Source organism: Callithrix jacchus, chromosome 1, assembly GCF_049354715.1.
Source record: "Callithrix jacchus isolate 240 chromosome 1, calJac240_pri, whole genome shotgun sequence".
Lineage (NCBI taxonomy): Eukaryota > Metazoa > Chordata > Mammalia > Primates > Cebidae > Callithrix > Callithrix jacchus.
In genome coordinates, this window is record NC_133502.1 from 191,644,215 (window position 1) to 191,661,222 (window position 17,008).

A 17,008-nucleotide genomic window follows, 5' to 3' on the forward strand; every position below is an offset into this window, starting at 1 on the left:
TTTCTAGTCAGGGAGCTCAGCTCTTGAGATGTGAGTATGCCAAGACTCCCAGCTGAATAAAAAGCCATTTCCTTTACAAACCTGGTGTCTGCAGCGTGTCCTGCTACATTTGTTTCTGAGATAGTTTCATGATCTCAGCTCACTGCAACATCTGCCTTCTGGGTTCAAGTGATTCTCCTGCCTCAGCCACCTGAGTAGCTGAGATTACACGTGTGCACCACCATGCCGGGCTAATTTTTGTATTTTTAGTAGAGATGAAGTTTTGCCATGTTGGCCAGGCTGGTCTTGAACTCCTGACCTCAGATGATCTGACCACCTCAGCCTCCCAAAGTGCTGTGATTACAGGCATGAGCCACCACACCTGCCCAATATCTAGTTTAAAACCGTATTTTTAACATAGCTAGAAACAACTATATTTTTAAGCAGAAAAAAAAACTTCCTTCTGATAGCATCATTACTATCAGTAATGTAGTACAAGAAAACCTTTCTAGTTTAAAATATTGAGTTGAAAATTAATAATGTATTTTATATTGTGGAATTTAAAAATCTAAAAGCACAGAACACATTTTCAGAAGAGGAAATTTACTTTTACCCACTTATGGTAATATTTGCAATATCAGAACATAATTAGGTTAAATAAATCAAATGAGGAATCCAAAAAAAACCTGTTCTTAAGCCAAGTACATACTGGCAATTCTGAGAAAGGAGAACACACATTAACAAAAAGAACACGCTAGCTCAAATGCAAGTTTATATGGTGAGTGTTTTCAAAGGATTTAAAAAGCATGCTCCATCAGCATAATAGCTTTTTCTCATTTACATAACAGATGCATTTCTGTCTGCTTGTGTACGGCAAAGGGTTAGAACCGGAATAAACTTATTTATAATTTCAGAAATGTGCTATTTTAGAAATGTACTCCATAGAATTTACTTCACTGCTCCTACCACTGATCCACTGATTCTTCAAATAAGCAAAGTACGGAAGGTCTTATCCCTTGAAAATGTTTTTAAACACTATCACTTTAAGTTGAAACATTGGTAGAAACATAGCAATGTCAGGTACAATGCCTATACTTAGTCTTATTTAAAATAAGAATTGAATGCACAACAGAAAATTTCTCATTTTCTTTATCATTGGAGGGAAGGGAAAGCAAGCAAGCAGAGGTGGGGGTATTGTTACACTATTTAAGGAAGAGCTGAATACAAAGACAATGAGTCTTTCATAGTCTCAACAATTCCACAATGAATAACTGTGGATTATCTCATGTATAATTTACATTGGATCAAAAAAATGGGTTCCTCTCTGTGTATATCAATTTAATTCAAACCTTATTATCTTCAAAATACAAAGATGAATACTACAAGATAAACTATAACTGCAATAGGTATTTTCTAAGTAGAAGACCAAACACCAAAGGGAATCCCTCTTTCCAATTTCTTTTGATATGACAAGATTTTGCCAGAGTGGAACTTAAATAAGCATTCTCATGGCCAAGTAAGAAACTACAGTTGTGGGTATTACCCTACAATTACCATATGTATTACATATTAAATTAAACTCAGCATTAAATATGCTTGCATAATTATGCTGTTAATGATGATAGCAGTGATGATACTGGTGGAAAAAGCCTGTCTTTAGCCCAAGAAAAGTCAGGGAGAAAAACCTTAACAAGCAGAAAGCAGACAGAGAGTTGGGCATTTTTTGACTAGGAAAGAGAATTTTAAGCATAGAAATATAAAAAGAAAAGTACTCCCTTATTTCCCCTATGTGGAAATAATATGATATATTTATTAGATATACTAGACAAGAACAGAACTAAGTACTCCAACTCTACTGCAGCATTACAAAAAAATCATCCCTTCACCACAGTGTAAGATTTAAGGACAACCTGCCCAAGGATGCACGTTATATAAAACACAGCAAGATTGCTGCTGCCCTGCCAAATACTTCCAGTCTCTACCCAGGTCCTACTGAGATACTGGTGGTCCCAATTAGTTTTATCGAAATAAATCTTTAAAGAAAAAGATGAAGCATTTAAAAAGACAAGTCAAAATACTTCAGGAACCACATATCCAACACAAACTTTATCCTGAAATGAGTTGTTTGCCTTGCACTAATAAACTTTTATTTCACTCGAATTAGAGAAAAAATCTTCTATACATTAAGAATCTTCCCTGCCCAATAATTCAAAGAAAAAAATGCAAAATGATTAGTAAAGAAAAATATAAGAATTAACAGACTCTTTAAATTTGTTTTAAATATTTTTAAAGTTAAAAAGTGTTTAAAGTTTGTAATTCCTAGTAGGAAAACATTAACTGAATGAATACCCTAATGGCAAACCACTGTAAAATGCTTCAGCTGCATTTGGGGGAGGAATAGGGATTATCTTCAAAGCACCCCAGCTCTCCTGATGAGAGGGTCAGAGGTACACTGGTTTGTATTATTGCGACATCCATAAGGTGATCTAGGTTGCTTTTCCTTCAGCAAAGGCTTTATTTATCAGAAGGGCATTATGCTTGACCTCCAAATTTGGCTGACAATTTGCTGATAAGATTCATAACCTTTGGGTTGCTCTGGTATTTTGACATATTTGCTGGGTTCTGAGCCACATCCTGGAAGGCCACCATAACTTCTGGATCCTGAAAAGAAATGGTTTGTTAGTATTTTAAAAGCGTCCTACTAGGTCAGTAAGTTTATTAACCTATATTCCATCTATTATTTAGACCTATAATTTGGTCATGGGTTAAATGGGGTTTAGAAAAGTCCCTGAAGTAACAAAATCAAGCTGAATTATCTCATTTGAACTACATGATGAAAAAAAGCACAAACAATTTTGATACAAAGAAAAGAACTGGATTTAATTGCCCACTATTACTAAGTATTTCCTAGTTTTCAAAATTTAAGTTACTGTGCATAAAGAAAACAAATCTGCATAATTAGCTATTTGCTAACTGTGATAAATAAAAAATAGGTACAAGAATAACCTTTGTCTTCACACAGAATTATGAAAGAACTGCCTTAATGATACAAAGTCCAAAGTTTTTCTTCCAAGTCTTACCTGCATGGCTGCAAGAACCTCTGGATCACTAAGAATTTCATTGAGTCCAGGCATTCCGGCCATTCCAGGCATGCCCCCTCCCATTCCAGGCATTCCTCCAGGAAAACCACCAGGCATTCCCCCAGGAAAGCCACCTGTAATAAAAAATAAAAATAGAATAAAATAAATAAAAAATGAAAGAACTGTGTAGACACTAATCATATTCCCAAATATTCTGACACAGTATTTCACCCACAAAAAGTGCGGGTTCAAAGAATAAGGGTTCCACTAAGCACAAAGTAGTCTGAAAATTCTAATCAGACTGCAACAAGACACAAGTTATAGCTTCTAATTATCTCTTTAAAAACAAGGCTATAAATCAGACTTTGCTACCTCCTGGATTAACTTTTTTCTAGTAATAATACTGTTTTTGTTTGTTTTGAAACAGAGTCTTGTTCTGTCGCCCAGGCTAGAGTGCAGTGGTGCCATCTCGGCTAACTACAACCTCTGATTCCCAGGTTTAAGCAATTCTCCTGTCTCAGCCTCTCAAGTAGCAGGGACTACAGTCATGTACCACCACACCTAATTTTTGTATTTTTGGTAGAGATGGGGTTTCACCAGGCTGGTCTCGAACCCCTGACCCCAGGTGATCTGCCTGCCTCAACCTCCCAAAGTGCTGGGATCATAGGTGTGAGCCACTGCACCTGACAACTTTTTTCTAGTAATAATACTGTTAAAAAAGACTAATCTCACCTTAAAAACAAAGACTCATCTAACATTCCCTAAGATTACAAAGTTAGTCATTTTGATTATCTTTCAATTCTCCATTCTTGAATACTTGTCTATTTCAATTTAAAATTAATTCATAGGAGTTTAGGTTTTTGTTTCAAATAATACTCATCTAGTATAGTTCTTCCTTCGGTTAACAACTACTTAAACTGCTTGTTTATATGTTGCTTTTTCATTTCCATCTCAAATAAAATAAAAATTATCTCAAGGTAAAACCAGAAACCTGCATTTTTAACAAGAATTCCTGGTGCTTCTTTACAGAGAATAATGCTCTAGCAAAAAGGATTTGATTCTCCCAGTATAATTTGTTAGATTATAAACCCAAATAATCTATTCTGTTCTTCAATATCATAAACCTGTATGTCTACTGGAGATATTCTAAAATCATTATCAATAATATAGGGAAAGAGGCCAGGCGTGGTAGCTCACGCCTGTAATCCCAGCACGTTGGGAGGCCGAGACAGGCGGATCACAAGGTCAAGAGATCGATACCATCTTGGTCAACATGGTGAAACCCCGTCTCTACTAAAAATACAAAAATTAGCTGGGCGTGGTGGCGTGTGCCTGTAGTCCCAGCTACTTGGGAGGCTGAGGCAGGAGAATTGCTTGAACCCCAGAGGCAGAGGTTGCGGTGAGCCGAGATCACGCCATTGCACTCCAGCCTGGGTAACAAGAACAAAACTCTGCTTCAAAATAATAATAATAGTAATAACATAGGGAAAGAGATAACATTAATATATTCTACAAAGGGTCACTATAAGTAAAGCCGTAATAAAGAAGGAAACACATAATAAAGTCATTTCTACCTGCTTTAACAGTAATTAAAACACAACCATTAATAACTAACAATCAGAGAGGAAGAAATCTAAGTGGACCATAAAACAACTTCTAGCTTCTTTTGCTGCTCCTACTTAATGCTTTGAAAACTTAGTGCCTACCCATAACAAAATTACTGACCCAAGGCTTGTCAAATTTAAATAAAATGTACTTAACAAAAAATTATTTCTAGTACTAGTCCAACATTAGCAGTCATTTTCTAAAACAAAGATATCTAACAATAAGATTATTTATATTTTAAACAGGAAGTAAACTATGAGCTAAGTTTAATTTCCTACTTTTTCTTGAAACAGGAGGTCATCCTCAATATTTGTTCTAGGTATGTTTTCAGTTGCTGTGCACATACTCTTTCAGAATAAAGAACAGATTTTCTAGCCTCATATCATGTAACTAAGTTCTAACCAGTGACATATAAGCAAACGTGACCTCTAAAAACTTTCCTTAAAAGAAAGCTAGTTACCATTTAACAACTGGAGATAGCTGTTTAAAAAACAAAAACTTAAGTCTCGTCCTGGTCTTTAAATTCCACATTGCTGTAATCAGAAAGCACTCAATAAATCTGCGTGCCTCTTCTGTCTCTTCTATCTGCGTGTTAGTCCTGTCCTCACTAGCAATATCTGATCATATTTGAAAGAGTAATCCGCTACTTTTACACTGGACTAAAAACATTTTTATGCTTAGTAATTCCATCATTTCTTTAACCTATAGTATCTTCATGAATATCACTGTATAAGAGAACAAAATTAGAATATCACTTTATAATAAACATTACTTAAGTATTACATTAAAATATTATTGTATAACAGAACAAAACAGTTTTAACTTTTTAAAAAATATACCTGGAAAAGAGCCATACTGAGCTCCTGACTGTCGTCTGGCTTCTTCCTCCTTTAATAAAAAAGGAAATATATAATAGAAGAAATAAGTGCTGTCCATGCAAAACCATGGAAAAACTGTAAAATAACCTAGTAGATGGCAATACTGAACTTAAGTATATACTCAATATTGCTTTGAAAAATTTTCTCTAAATGGATTCTCAGTGAGCATTATTCTTGGTAATAATTTCAAGTAAAGTGTTTAACTTCTACTCTGGAAACAAATCTGGAAAATGATTTACAGTGCTAATATGGAAACTATAAATTCTTCTTTTTTGAGACAGTTTCACTCTTTTGCCCAGGCTGGAGTGCAACAGTGTGATCTCAGCCCACCGCGACTTCTACCTCCCGGGTTCAAGTGATTCTCCTGCCTCAGCCACCTGAGTAGCTGAGATTACAGGCATGCACCACCATGTCTGGCTAATTTTGTATTTTTAGTAGAGATGGGGTTTCTCATGGTGGTCAGGCTGGTCTTGAACTCCTGACCTCAGGTGATCTGCCCACCTCAGCCTCCCAAAGTGCTGGGATTACAAGCATCAGCCACTGAGCCCAGCCTTTCATCCTTGTTTTAAAATGCCTACACGGAACAACAAGGCTAGATTACCAAGACAGCCATGACTTTTGTTTCCTATTTACATCTTTTCCATACTATCCCTACACAATAAAAATGTAGATTTATTGATGTTTTGCTTCTTTTTAAAAGACAAAATGAAAGAAAAATAAATTTCCCTCATATGATATAGCTATAAAATTATCAAGGAGATATATAAATGTAAAATTTAAAGATTATGAACTATAACCTTAAAAATCAAGTATGATGCTTAATATTACATGACAAAAAATTAGGATGCAACATGTTATATAATACAGCCATATGTTCTTTCATCCAACAATGTCAGAAATAAGTAGGTAAATTATTGTTATTTTTTAAAGAGGTAGCATCACACTATGTTGCCCAGGCTAGTATTGAACTCCTGGGCTCAAGTGAACCTCCCACTTCAGTTCCCCAAACAGCTGTCACTATAGGCACTTGACACCTTGCCAGAATCAATTTTAAATAACAACACATCCACTGTCAGAAAAGAGGAAGAATCATAATTTAATTAATCTGGCCAAGCATCCTCAAAAGATCAAACAATAATGCCACCACGTTTTAATTACTTGACCTGGAAAAACTCTTGATTTTATAAAAACACAAACAAGAATACAAAATAGTGAAATAAAAGCTCAATGAAAAATTTAAGACTAAAAATGTTCCCAAAATTATACACAGTGAAAGTGGACTCCTTATAAGTAATATCATTACTCTACAGAACTAAATAAAAGAGCCAGAAATTAGAATTTTAGTGTCCTAAAAACTGTATTTTCCTTTCATGGCTTAGCTATAGGAAATTTACCCTCTGGGCTCTCTCATGCTCTTCTCGAGCCTTCTTAACTCTTTCTATTCTTTCTTTGATCTCTCGCTCTTCACGTTTTCGCTCATACTTTCTCCGATGTTCTGCAATTTTCTGTGCCTAGAAAAAAGAGCCACAACTTAGCCTGCTCCAAAAGCTGAATAAGGTTGACACAAGTATTCTCTGTGGAGAAACATTTAATTCAACATACAGTTCTGAAAAATGACAGATTTCCCTTGTAGAAAATGATGTAACACAAGTTCAGGATTTAACAAAACCAACCTCAACTGCATAAGGCACTGTAAAACAGAGGAACGGGCCTGGTATCTGACGTTAAAGAGAAATGTTATAATCTCAGATTAACAAACAGGTTTCAAAGTGCACGAAAATTCTTGCCTGCTAGTTTCTACCAGATACACAGTGTTTAGGTTTCAGAAGGACAGCTGAGTTCAGTAGGAAGAGTATTATTAAGGATGTCTGCCGTGGAAGGCAGAGACTGGGAACACATATTCCAAGTATATACAATAGTATATTTAAAGTTTCCATATCCATAAAATAGGAGAGGAAAAAATATTTAGTCTTATCAAACTGCTACAGTCTACATTATAGAGGGAAAACATGTAAATATGTGTACCAGACACTAGTAAATAGTAGTATCAAATAAATTATCTGCATCTGTTATATTCAACTGTCACTTTAGCTTGTTTACAACTTTGCTGACCAGTTGGCACTGTTACAAGAAAACAGAAAACTGGCTGGGCACGGGGGCTCACACCTATAATCCCAGCACTTTGGGAGGCCGAGGTGAGTGAATCACGAGGTCAAGAGATCGAGACCATCCTGGTCAACAAGGTGAAACCCCGTCTCTACTAAAAATACAAAAATTAGTTGGGCATGGTGGTGTGCGCCTGTAGTCCCAGCTACTCGGGAGGCCGAGGCAGAAGAATTGCTTGAACCCAGAAGGCGGAAGTTGCGGTGAACCGAGATCGTGCCATTGCACTCCAGTCTGGGTAACAACAGCGAAACTCCGTCTCAAAAAAAAAAAAAAGAAAGAAAACAGAAAACCAAATGAACTCTCTGGCTGTAAATAAGTAAAATTCAATACAATTTCCACTGGCTTAAAACCTCTGAGAGTAAATTCCTGACAGCTGAATTTCCCACAAAATGAAGGATTTACCATGTAAATACATTAAAATTATTTTAACCAACAATTTTAGAGAAAAATCATCCTTAAAAGTTGGAATGTTCAAAAAAAAAGCTGGAATGTTCTACCTTTGGGAATTCAGTATTATTTTTAAAAGACTGAAACTTTTTTTTTTTGTTCAAGACAGTCTCGCTCTGTCACCTAGGCTGGAGTGCATTGGCACAATCCTGGTTCACTGCAACCTCTGCCTCCCAGGTTCAAGTGATTCTCCTGCCTCAGCCTACCAAGTAGCTAGGACTACAGGCGTGTGCCACCATGCCTAGCTAATTTTTTATATTTTAGTAGAGACAAGATTTCACTATGTTGGCCAGGCTGGTCTTGAACTCCTTGACCTCAGATGATCCACTCACCTCAGCCTCCCAAAGTGCTAGGATTACAGGTGTGAGCCACCGCGCCTGGCCAGAAAGAATGAAATGTCTTAACTTCCACAAGGCCTTCTTGCTTTGTAAAGTGGCCATGATATATAAGGACACACCACACTCAATCTTGGATAATGCTAATTATAGATTTTATATTTGTTTCCTTGTTGTAAACCTGATACCTCCTTTTCTAATTTTCTGGTTATAATTCCACCGCAGGCTTCCAAACAAAGTTAACAGACCTTGCTCTAATAAAGCATGATAAATGAAAGCATGAAAACCTAGTAAGATCTCTAGAGTTGAGCATAAACTTCAGCAATTACAGATTTTTGTCTTCCAATGGTTTGCTTTTTTGCTTGTTTTTCAGATGAATTATGGCTGCCAGGGTAAGCACTGGAGCGATGGAGTATTAAACTAATGACGTTCCCTTTCTCTACTTTAACATACCCTAGGTTGAACTTCTTTCAGCATTGCACTCGCATCTTCATCATAATCCAATTTACAGGCAAGGGCAAGATCATGGGCTGCTGCTTCCCAGTGGCCTAGAAGTCTGAAACAGATTTACACTCATTTTAGGAGCCTTTTATACATATTAACCTATGTACATGATTATCTTTCTTCCTTACAAAAAAGGATTGTTTTAGAACAGGTTTAAGTTAAATATTAACTATAAACTTTTATAATAAACTAATTCAATTACTATATACCACTATTAGTTAACTATATAAAAACCCAAAACATTAAAATTTCCTCTACGGTAATTCTAAAGCTGCTCTTCTACTAAAAGCTAAAATACAAATGAAACCTTTCTTAAATTAGAATATCACAAAATTTCTAAAAAGTAGGTAGAGTCATAACTTTCAACTCACCCAAACCAGGATGAACACAATGTGTTAGCATTTAGCTACCTTCTATGTAACACAGAGAACAAAATAATACATGTGTACAGGCTTTATAAAAAACACAGAACAGGTAAACCAGAAACTAAAGGTTGGTGGGGGCAGGTGAGAATGGGGTAGAGGACACAGCAACAGAAATGAGAATTCTCTGGGTTTACCTTTTAACTCAGGTTTGACTCTTCAAACCTTTAAATGCTTCACATACTTGAAAAATAAGTATGAATTAGAAAAATGGAAACAAAGCAAACCCTAAACCTGAATACAAACAGAAATAAGCCAGGTGCAGTAGATCATCTGAGGTCAGGAGTTCAAGAAGAGCCTGGCAAACGTGGCAAAACAGTCTCTACTAAAAATACAAAACTAGCCAGGAATGGTGGTGCGTGCCTATAATCCCAGCTACTAGAGAGGCTAGGTAGAAGAACTGCGGGGCAGAGGTTGCAGTGAGCCAAGACTGCACCACTTCACTCCAGCCTGGGTAAAAGAGCAAAATTCCTCCTCAAAAGAAAAGGGGGCGGGCTGTGTATTGCACTAACGTAAGTTACACAGAAGAAATAAATTCAAGTAACTTTTAATACAGCTATTTTTGACTATATATTTCAAGTGCATTATATATGCTAAGAACATTCCTCACCGGGTGTGGTGGCTCAAGCCTGTATTCTCAACACTTTGGAGAACAGCCTGGCCAACATGGTGAAAACCCCCTCTACAAAAAATACAAAAAATGAGCCAGGCATGGTGGGGTACAACTGTTAAGTAATGCCAGCTACTCAAGAGGCTGAGGCAGGAGAATCACTTGAACCCGGAGCCAAGGTTGCAGTTAGCCGAGATTGTACCACTTCACTCCAGCCTGGGTAAAAGAGCAAAACTCCTCCTCAAAAAGAAAAAGGGGGGGGGGTGTATTACATTAACAACGTAAGTGACACAGAAGAAATGAATTCAAGTAACTTTTAATACAGTTATTTTTGACTATATATTTCAAGTGGGATATATATCCTAAGAACATTCCTGACTGGGCGCAGTGGCTCACTCCTATATTCTCTATACTTTGGGAAGGCCAAGGAGGGCAGATTACTTGAGGCCAGGAGTTTGAGAATAGCCTGGCCAACATGGTAATACCCCACCAGCCCCCGACTAAAAAAATACAAAAAATTAGCCAGGCATGGTGGGGCACAACTGTTAAGTAATCCCAGCTACTCAGGGGGCTGAGGCAGGAGAATCACTTGAACCCAGGAGGCAACGTTGCAGTGAGCCAAGATCATACTACTGCACTCCAGCCTGGGTGATAGAGCAACACTCTGTCTAAAAACAAAAAGCAAAACAAAACAAAAATGTTCCAAAAAACCTTCAAACTTTACTTAAGAGATATACAGTTTTTAAGGTATTATAATTCTGAAACAATTTTATGTATATCACAGCATTGAAGTGTAAAACTAGAACAAAAATTTTTACCACATGTGTCAAAAATACAAACTAAAAAGTAAACCAAAACATTTAATGTTAAATTTTAATAGAAAATATCAGAATTTAAAAATTTACTTTAAATTATTAATTATTTAAATTATTAGTGTCATAATTTCAAGTTTTTTTCCTTAAATTCATGATTAAAATTTTTTTCTAGCTGCTCATTGAAGCAACAGTACATACCAGAAACAATGAACATATGCAGTGCTCAAATCTTAGTTTCCATTAAAATGAACCATGATTTCCCACAGAAATGGCTTAAGTCTGACACAAGCAAAGCACAAGATGAGCCAATGCTGTCTTGTATTAGAAGGGCAAGAAATACTTGGACTAATGGGATTTCAAAAGGATCAACAGCAATGCATGAGCTTTTCCTGTGCCCACATAGCATTAATAAATTTTGTTTCAACTTATAATGTTTATCTTTATCATGTGACACTGTAAAATCCACTAGAGCTACTCTAAGTCAGCTAACACAGTTGTCCCAAACATATCCATCCTTATCTCCATCAACATTTGAGGCCTAAGACCTTTCAACCCATGTAACATGTGAAAGTCACTGAATGCTTCATCCCCAAGATACAAATATTCATTCATAAGTTTTGCTGCCAGGAATAATTACTAATCGGGTTAAATTCACTTCTCTATGCCCCCTGGCCTTTTCCTAATTTTTCAGGTCACCTAGCAGTGACTGAAGCAGTTCCAGGCTGGCATACTCCTTTTCCTATAATATACTGATGGTTCAATGCTAAATTAGAGAGTCTGAAAATAAGATAAAATTTCTAAGGACACTAATAAAAGATCATTATTTTCTTTTCCTGGAATTAAATTTTAAATAAAAATCCTTACCTTACATTTGGCCATATGTAGTCAAAAACTGGTAACAGGAGCTTTGTTTAAATGAAAGGAGTGAAAAGAATTTTTATTTTCTTATTTCTTCCTTCCTATATTCTTACCTCCTTTTTTAAAAATTTCTTTTTTTTTTCCTTTTAAGCAGCTGTCTACAAGCTATCTCACTTCTTGATAGTAAGTATATATTAATTTGAAAATTAAGCCATTAGGAACTTTTGTTTTTGTTTAAACAAAGTATCTTAACACATCAGATTTAAATGTAAAGAGTTCTGAAAATAATTAGATTCAATTATTTACCTGTGTGCTTTCCCTCGCCACTTGTAAGGTTGAGCTGAATCAGGATTTATTTCAATGGCTCTGTCACAGTCTCGGATGGCAGCATTTGGCTTCTGTAATTTGACGAAGACACTGAAAAATAAGTGTGATATTAAAAAGTATTCATTTCAGTATCTGAGTCATGGCACCCCCCTCAAAAAAAAGTATTCATTTCAATAAAACTTTCGGGATCAACACAGAAGCAACTCTATTTAAACAAATGTGCAGAAATTATTCACCAGAAGATACTTTCCTGTTGAGAGTTCTCACCTGGCCCTCTTGGCATATAAAATGGCCAAGCGAGGATTCAGCTTGATGGCATCTGTGAATAAGTCAATGGCTTTCTGCAATTCACCTAAAGTGAAACAAAAGTTATCAAAAAATATTCAGAGGATAAAAATATTAATAAAGTTTTGATCTCTTATCCAGTTAAGTCTTTTACATTTTTCTTTTAATCAAGTAAAAAAAAAAAAAAAGACAACAGTCTAAGTTATATACAAAAACTGGCTTTTGAAAGCAAATCTTACCACACCTATATTGTAACTCACTTGAGACAGGACAATTTCTGGGTACATAAGCCTCTAACTAACAATACGATAGCACATTCTTAGAATGACCCATATTTATTTGGTTTGAGAAAAAAAAGGATAAAATCAATTTAAAGGATAAGGTAAATTAATTCCATTGATTTTCTTTTATCCATTAAATTAAAAAGCTAAAATTGGCCGGGCGCGGTGGCTCACGCCTGTAATCCCAGCATTTTGGGAGGCCGAGGCGGGTGGACCACAAGGTCAAGAGATCAAGACCATCCTGGTCAACATGGTGAAACCCCGTCTCTACTAAAAACATAAAAAATTAGCTGGGCATAGTGGCGCGTGCCTGTAATCCCAGCTACTCAGGAGGCTGAGGCAGGAGAATTGCCTGAACCCAGGAGGTGGAGGTTGTGGTGAGCCGAGATCACGCCATTACACTCCAGCAGCCTGGGTAACAAGAGCAAAACGCCGTCTCAAAAAAAAAAAAAAAAGCTAAAATTAAGCTTACAAGGGAAAAAGAACCCATGCTAACTTCACAGGGCTGATTTTAAAAGAAAACAATAGACTCACTTGAATTCAAAGAAATGGTACAAAAATTTAAGACAACTAGAATTCATAAAAAACCATAATCTATACTACTTTAATTCACTGTGTCCTATTCTCATAGTTAGCTTTTTTTTTTTTTTGAGACAGAATCTCACTCTGTTGCCCAGGATGCAATGCCATGGCACGATCTTGGATCACTGCAGCCTCCACCTCCCGGGTTCAAGCACTTCTTCTGCCTCTGCTTCCTGAGTAGCTGGGATTACAGGTGCCCACCTGATTTTTGTATTTTCGTAGAAACAGGGTTTCACTATGTTGGCCAGGCTGGTCTGAAACTCCTGACCTCAGGTGCCCCACCCACCTCGGCCTCCCAAAGTGCTGGAATTACAGACATGAGCTACCACGCACAGCCAGTTAGCTTCTTTATTAATCCCTTAGGCATTCAATAAAGAAAACACATTATAGAGTCAGAACAGTTCTTTGCACGAAGTCTAATTCTTGGGGAGGCAAGACAAATCCAGAGTATTTTTTTTTAAGAGACAGGCTCTAACTCTCACATAAGCTATAGTACAGTGGCATGATCATAGCTCGTAGCTGAAGTGATCATCCCACCTCAGCTTCCTGAGCAGCTGGGAATACAGGCCCATACCACTAAACCCGGCTAATTAAAAATTTCTTAGAGACTGGATCTCAGTGTGTCAACTAGGCTACTCTCAAACTCCTGGGCTCCATTGATGCTCCCACCTCAGCCTTCTGAGTAGCTGGGATTACCACTGTGCCAGGCCAAACACAAATTTTAAGATAAATGTCACAATTCACTGTGAAAGCTACTTAGCCAGTTAGTGAACGAGCAAAGGACTTGAACTCACAAAAACAACACAGAAAAAAATGCTCAGTATTATTAACTACTACAGATACCTCTTACAGGTAATTACACTTGGATGTATAATAAGCAACTCAGATCTACCATGTTCAAGACTTAACTTTTTTTTTTTTTTGAGATGAAGTCTTGCTCTATCACCAGGCTGGAGTGCAATGGTGTGATCTCGGTTCACTGCAATCTCTGCCTCCTGGGTTCAAGTGATTCTCCTGCCTCAGCCTCCCCAGTAGCTGGGACTACAGGTATGTGCCACCGTGCCCAACTAATTTTTGTAGAGATGGAGTTTTACCTTGTTGGTCAGGATGATCTCGATTTCTTTTTTTTTTTAAAGACAGGGTTTCACCATGCTGGTCAGGCTGGTCTTAAACTCCCGACTTCAGGTGATCTGCCCGCCTTGGCCTCCAAAGTGCTTGGATTACAGGCGTGAGCCACTATGCCCGGCCTGATCTCGATTTCTTGACCTCTTGATCCACCTGCCTCGGCCTCCCAAAGTGCTAGGATTACAGGAGTGAGCCACCACGCTCAGACAATTTTTTTTTTTAAGACAGGATGTTGCTCTGACACCCAGGTTGGAGTGCAGTGGCAGAATCACAGCTTACTATAGCCTCAACTTCTTGGGCTCAAAGGGTCCTACTAGCCTCAAGGGAATCTCCCATTTCAGCCTCTCAATTACCTGGGACTACAGGAATGTGCCATCACACCCAGCTAATTTTTCGTGTTTTTTTTAAGAGATGGAATCTCACTGTGTTGGCCAGGCTGATCTTGGACTTCAGCCCCTCAAAGTGCTGGGATTATAGGTGTGAACCACCACACCTAGACGAAACTGAAAATACTAAATTCCTATTTCCAAACCTATTCCTAATCTGTATCTTCCCAACTAAATAAATGGTTCCCCCATACATTTAGAACAGGAGTTCGTAAACATTTTCTGGAAAGGGCCAAATGAGAATTATTTTAATCTCTGCAGACAATACAATCTGCCATAACTACTCAATGATGCTGCTGTAGTGGGAAAGCAGCCATAGTTTAAGTGCCAGACCTGAGATTCAAACCATAGCACTCTGGCTCCATAATCCACACTTTAACTACATTCTCCAAAAAAAAGTACCTTCACCAGCTCTTAGTGGGGCTTGAATTCACAATCCCTGATTTAGAAAGCTAACCTTTTATCCTTTAGGATATACTATAAAATTGCACAAACTCTAAAATCAGAACTAGGTTAAATTTACAGTCACATGAACAGAGTTTAGAAAAAAAGAAAACAAAAACATGATTTACTAGGTAATAGCCTCCTCATTTTCATTTTGTTACATATTGCTGAGATGGTAAATTTAAAAATGGATGGGGCATAGTGCCTCCCACCTGCAATACTAGCACTCTGGGAGGCTGAGCTGGGAAGCCTGCTTGAGGCCAATTCAAGACCAGCCTGCGCAACAGGATGAAACCCTATTTCTACCAAAAAAAAAAAAGATAATTAGCCAGGCATGCACTTGTATTCCCAGCTACTCAGGAGGATTGCTTGAGCCAGGAAACTGAAACTGCAGTGAGCCATGACCATGCCACTGCACTCCAGCCTAAGTGGCAGAGTGAGACCTTGTCTCTTAAAACTTAGGTGGGAGGAAAATTAGCAAAAGTTTCATGTGAAAAAGAAAAGGAATGGTACAGAAGAGCAGTGGCTGGGAACAAATTGATGGGTATGAATTAAAAGATGAAATAGGCCGGGCGTGGTGGCTCACACCTGTAATCCCAGAACTTTGGGAGGCCGAGGTGGGCAGATGACCTGAGGTCAGGAGTTTGAGACCAGCCTGACCAACATGCTGAAACTCCATCTCTACAAAAAAATACAAAAATTAACCAGACGTGGTGGCACATGCCTCTAATTCCAGCTACTTGGGAGGTTGAGGCAGGAGAATTGCTTGAATCCAGGAGGTGGAGGTTGCGGGGAGCCGTGACCATGTCTTTGGACTTTGCCGCAGCCTGGCAACAAGCGCAAAACTTTATCTATCTATCTATCTATCTAAATAAATAAGTTAGTTAAGTAAGTTGAACTACGTGAAGAAAAGCTTTCCAGAAAAGCAGCAAACACAAGTAAAAAAACATTCTTGGACAGTAAAGTCTGACTAGAGAAAACAAAGCTGGAGAATTAAAATATAGTGTTTAACTCTGGCAGGTCTATAATCCTCTGATGAAGATCTTAAATATGTATACAAAAGTTCATCACAGGTTACAAGCAATAGAATAGTATAATAAAAAACAGCTCTAAGAAAAAACAGAATAGTATAATAAAAAACAGCTCTAAAAAAAATAAGTAAACAGAAAGGAAGTACAGGTGGTAGAATCACAGAATGTTTAAAATATGTATTGACTTGGAACATCAATACTGACCTCATTCTGAAAATAACTCCAAGTCATCTTCTAATCTAATAATGAAGTCCAAATGCACATGAGCACTATACAATAGCATCTAGTCAACTATGGCATTGTGACACACTATCACAGTTATAAAGATGTTTGCATGAAATATTACTCATGCAGCCACAGTACCCAAATTTACACGATTCTTATAAATTATAACTGATTAAACATTATATTTAATACTACCATGGGCCAGGTACAGTGGCTCATGCCTATAATCCCAGCACTTTGGGAGGCCGAGGTGGGCGGGTCACTTGAGAATTTGAGAAATAAGGAATCTGAGACCAGCCTAGCCAACATGGCAAAACCCCATCTCTACTAAAAATACAAAAATTAGCTGGGCACAGTACCACACACCAGTAATTCCAGCTACCAGGGAGGCTGGGGCAGAAGAACTGCTTGAACCCAGTAGGTGGAGGTTGCAGTGAGCTAAGATTGCACCACTGCGCTCCAGCCTGAGTGACAGAGCAAGACTTTGTCTCAAAAATAAAAAATTAAATTAAATTTTAAAAACTACCATAAAAAAAGAACCTATTGTTACCTTGGAGAGTTATATATATATATATACACACACACACAAAAAAAATACTATCAGCACTTTCTCACTCTGATGG

General features: G+C 37.5%; 1 protein-coding gene across 11 annotated transcripts in view; it reads right to left on the minus strand.

Moving 5' to 3' along the window:
- Positions 1 to 565: 565 nt before the first annotated feature.
- Positions 566 to 17,008, minus strand: part of ST13 (ST13 Hsp70 interacting protein) — a 54,634-nt gene continuing 38,191 nt past the window's right edge. For 4 of the 11 annotated variants that reach the window (XM_054239248.2, XM_078334830.1, XM_054239251.2 and 1 more), the window contains 8 exons: positions 12,294 to 12,378; positions 12,006 to 12,116; positions 10,027 to 10,098; positions 8,944 to 9,046; positions 6,937 to 7,053; positions 5,504 to 5,552; positions 3,060 to 3,193; positions 566 to 2,640 (listed from right to left, as the gene is read on the minus strand). In XM_054239248.2, coding sequence (XP_054095223.1) covers positions 2,512 to 2,640; positions 3,060 to 3,193; positions 5,504 to 5,552; positions 6,937 to 7,053; positions 8,944 to 9,046; positions 10,027 to 10,098; positions 12,006 to 12,116; positions 12,294 to 12,378 — 800 coding nt within the window. In that variant the 3' untranslated portion in view covers positions 566 to 2,511. The remainder of the gene's footprint in view (positions 2,641 to 3,059; positions 3,194 to 5,503; positions 5,553 to 6,936; positions 7,054 to 8,943; positions 9,047 to 10,026; positions 10,099 to 12,005; positions 12,117 to 12,293; positions 12,379 to 17,008) is intronic. The other 7 variants (XM_078334845.1, XM_078334843.1, XM_002743799.7 and 4 more) reach the window with 5 other exon arrangements.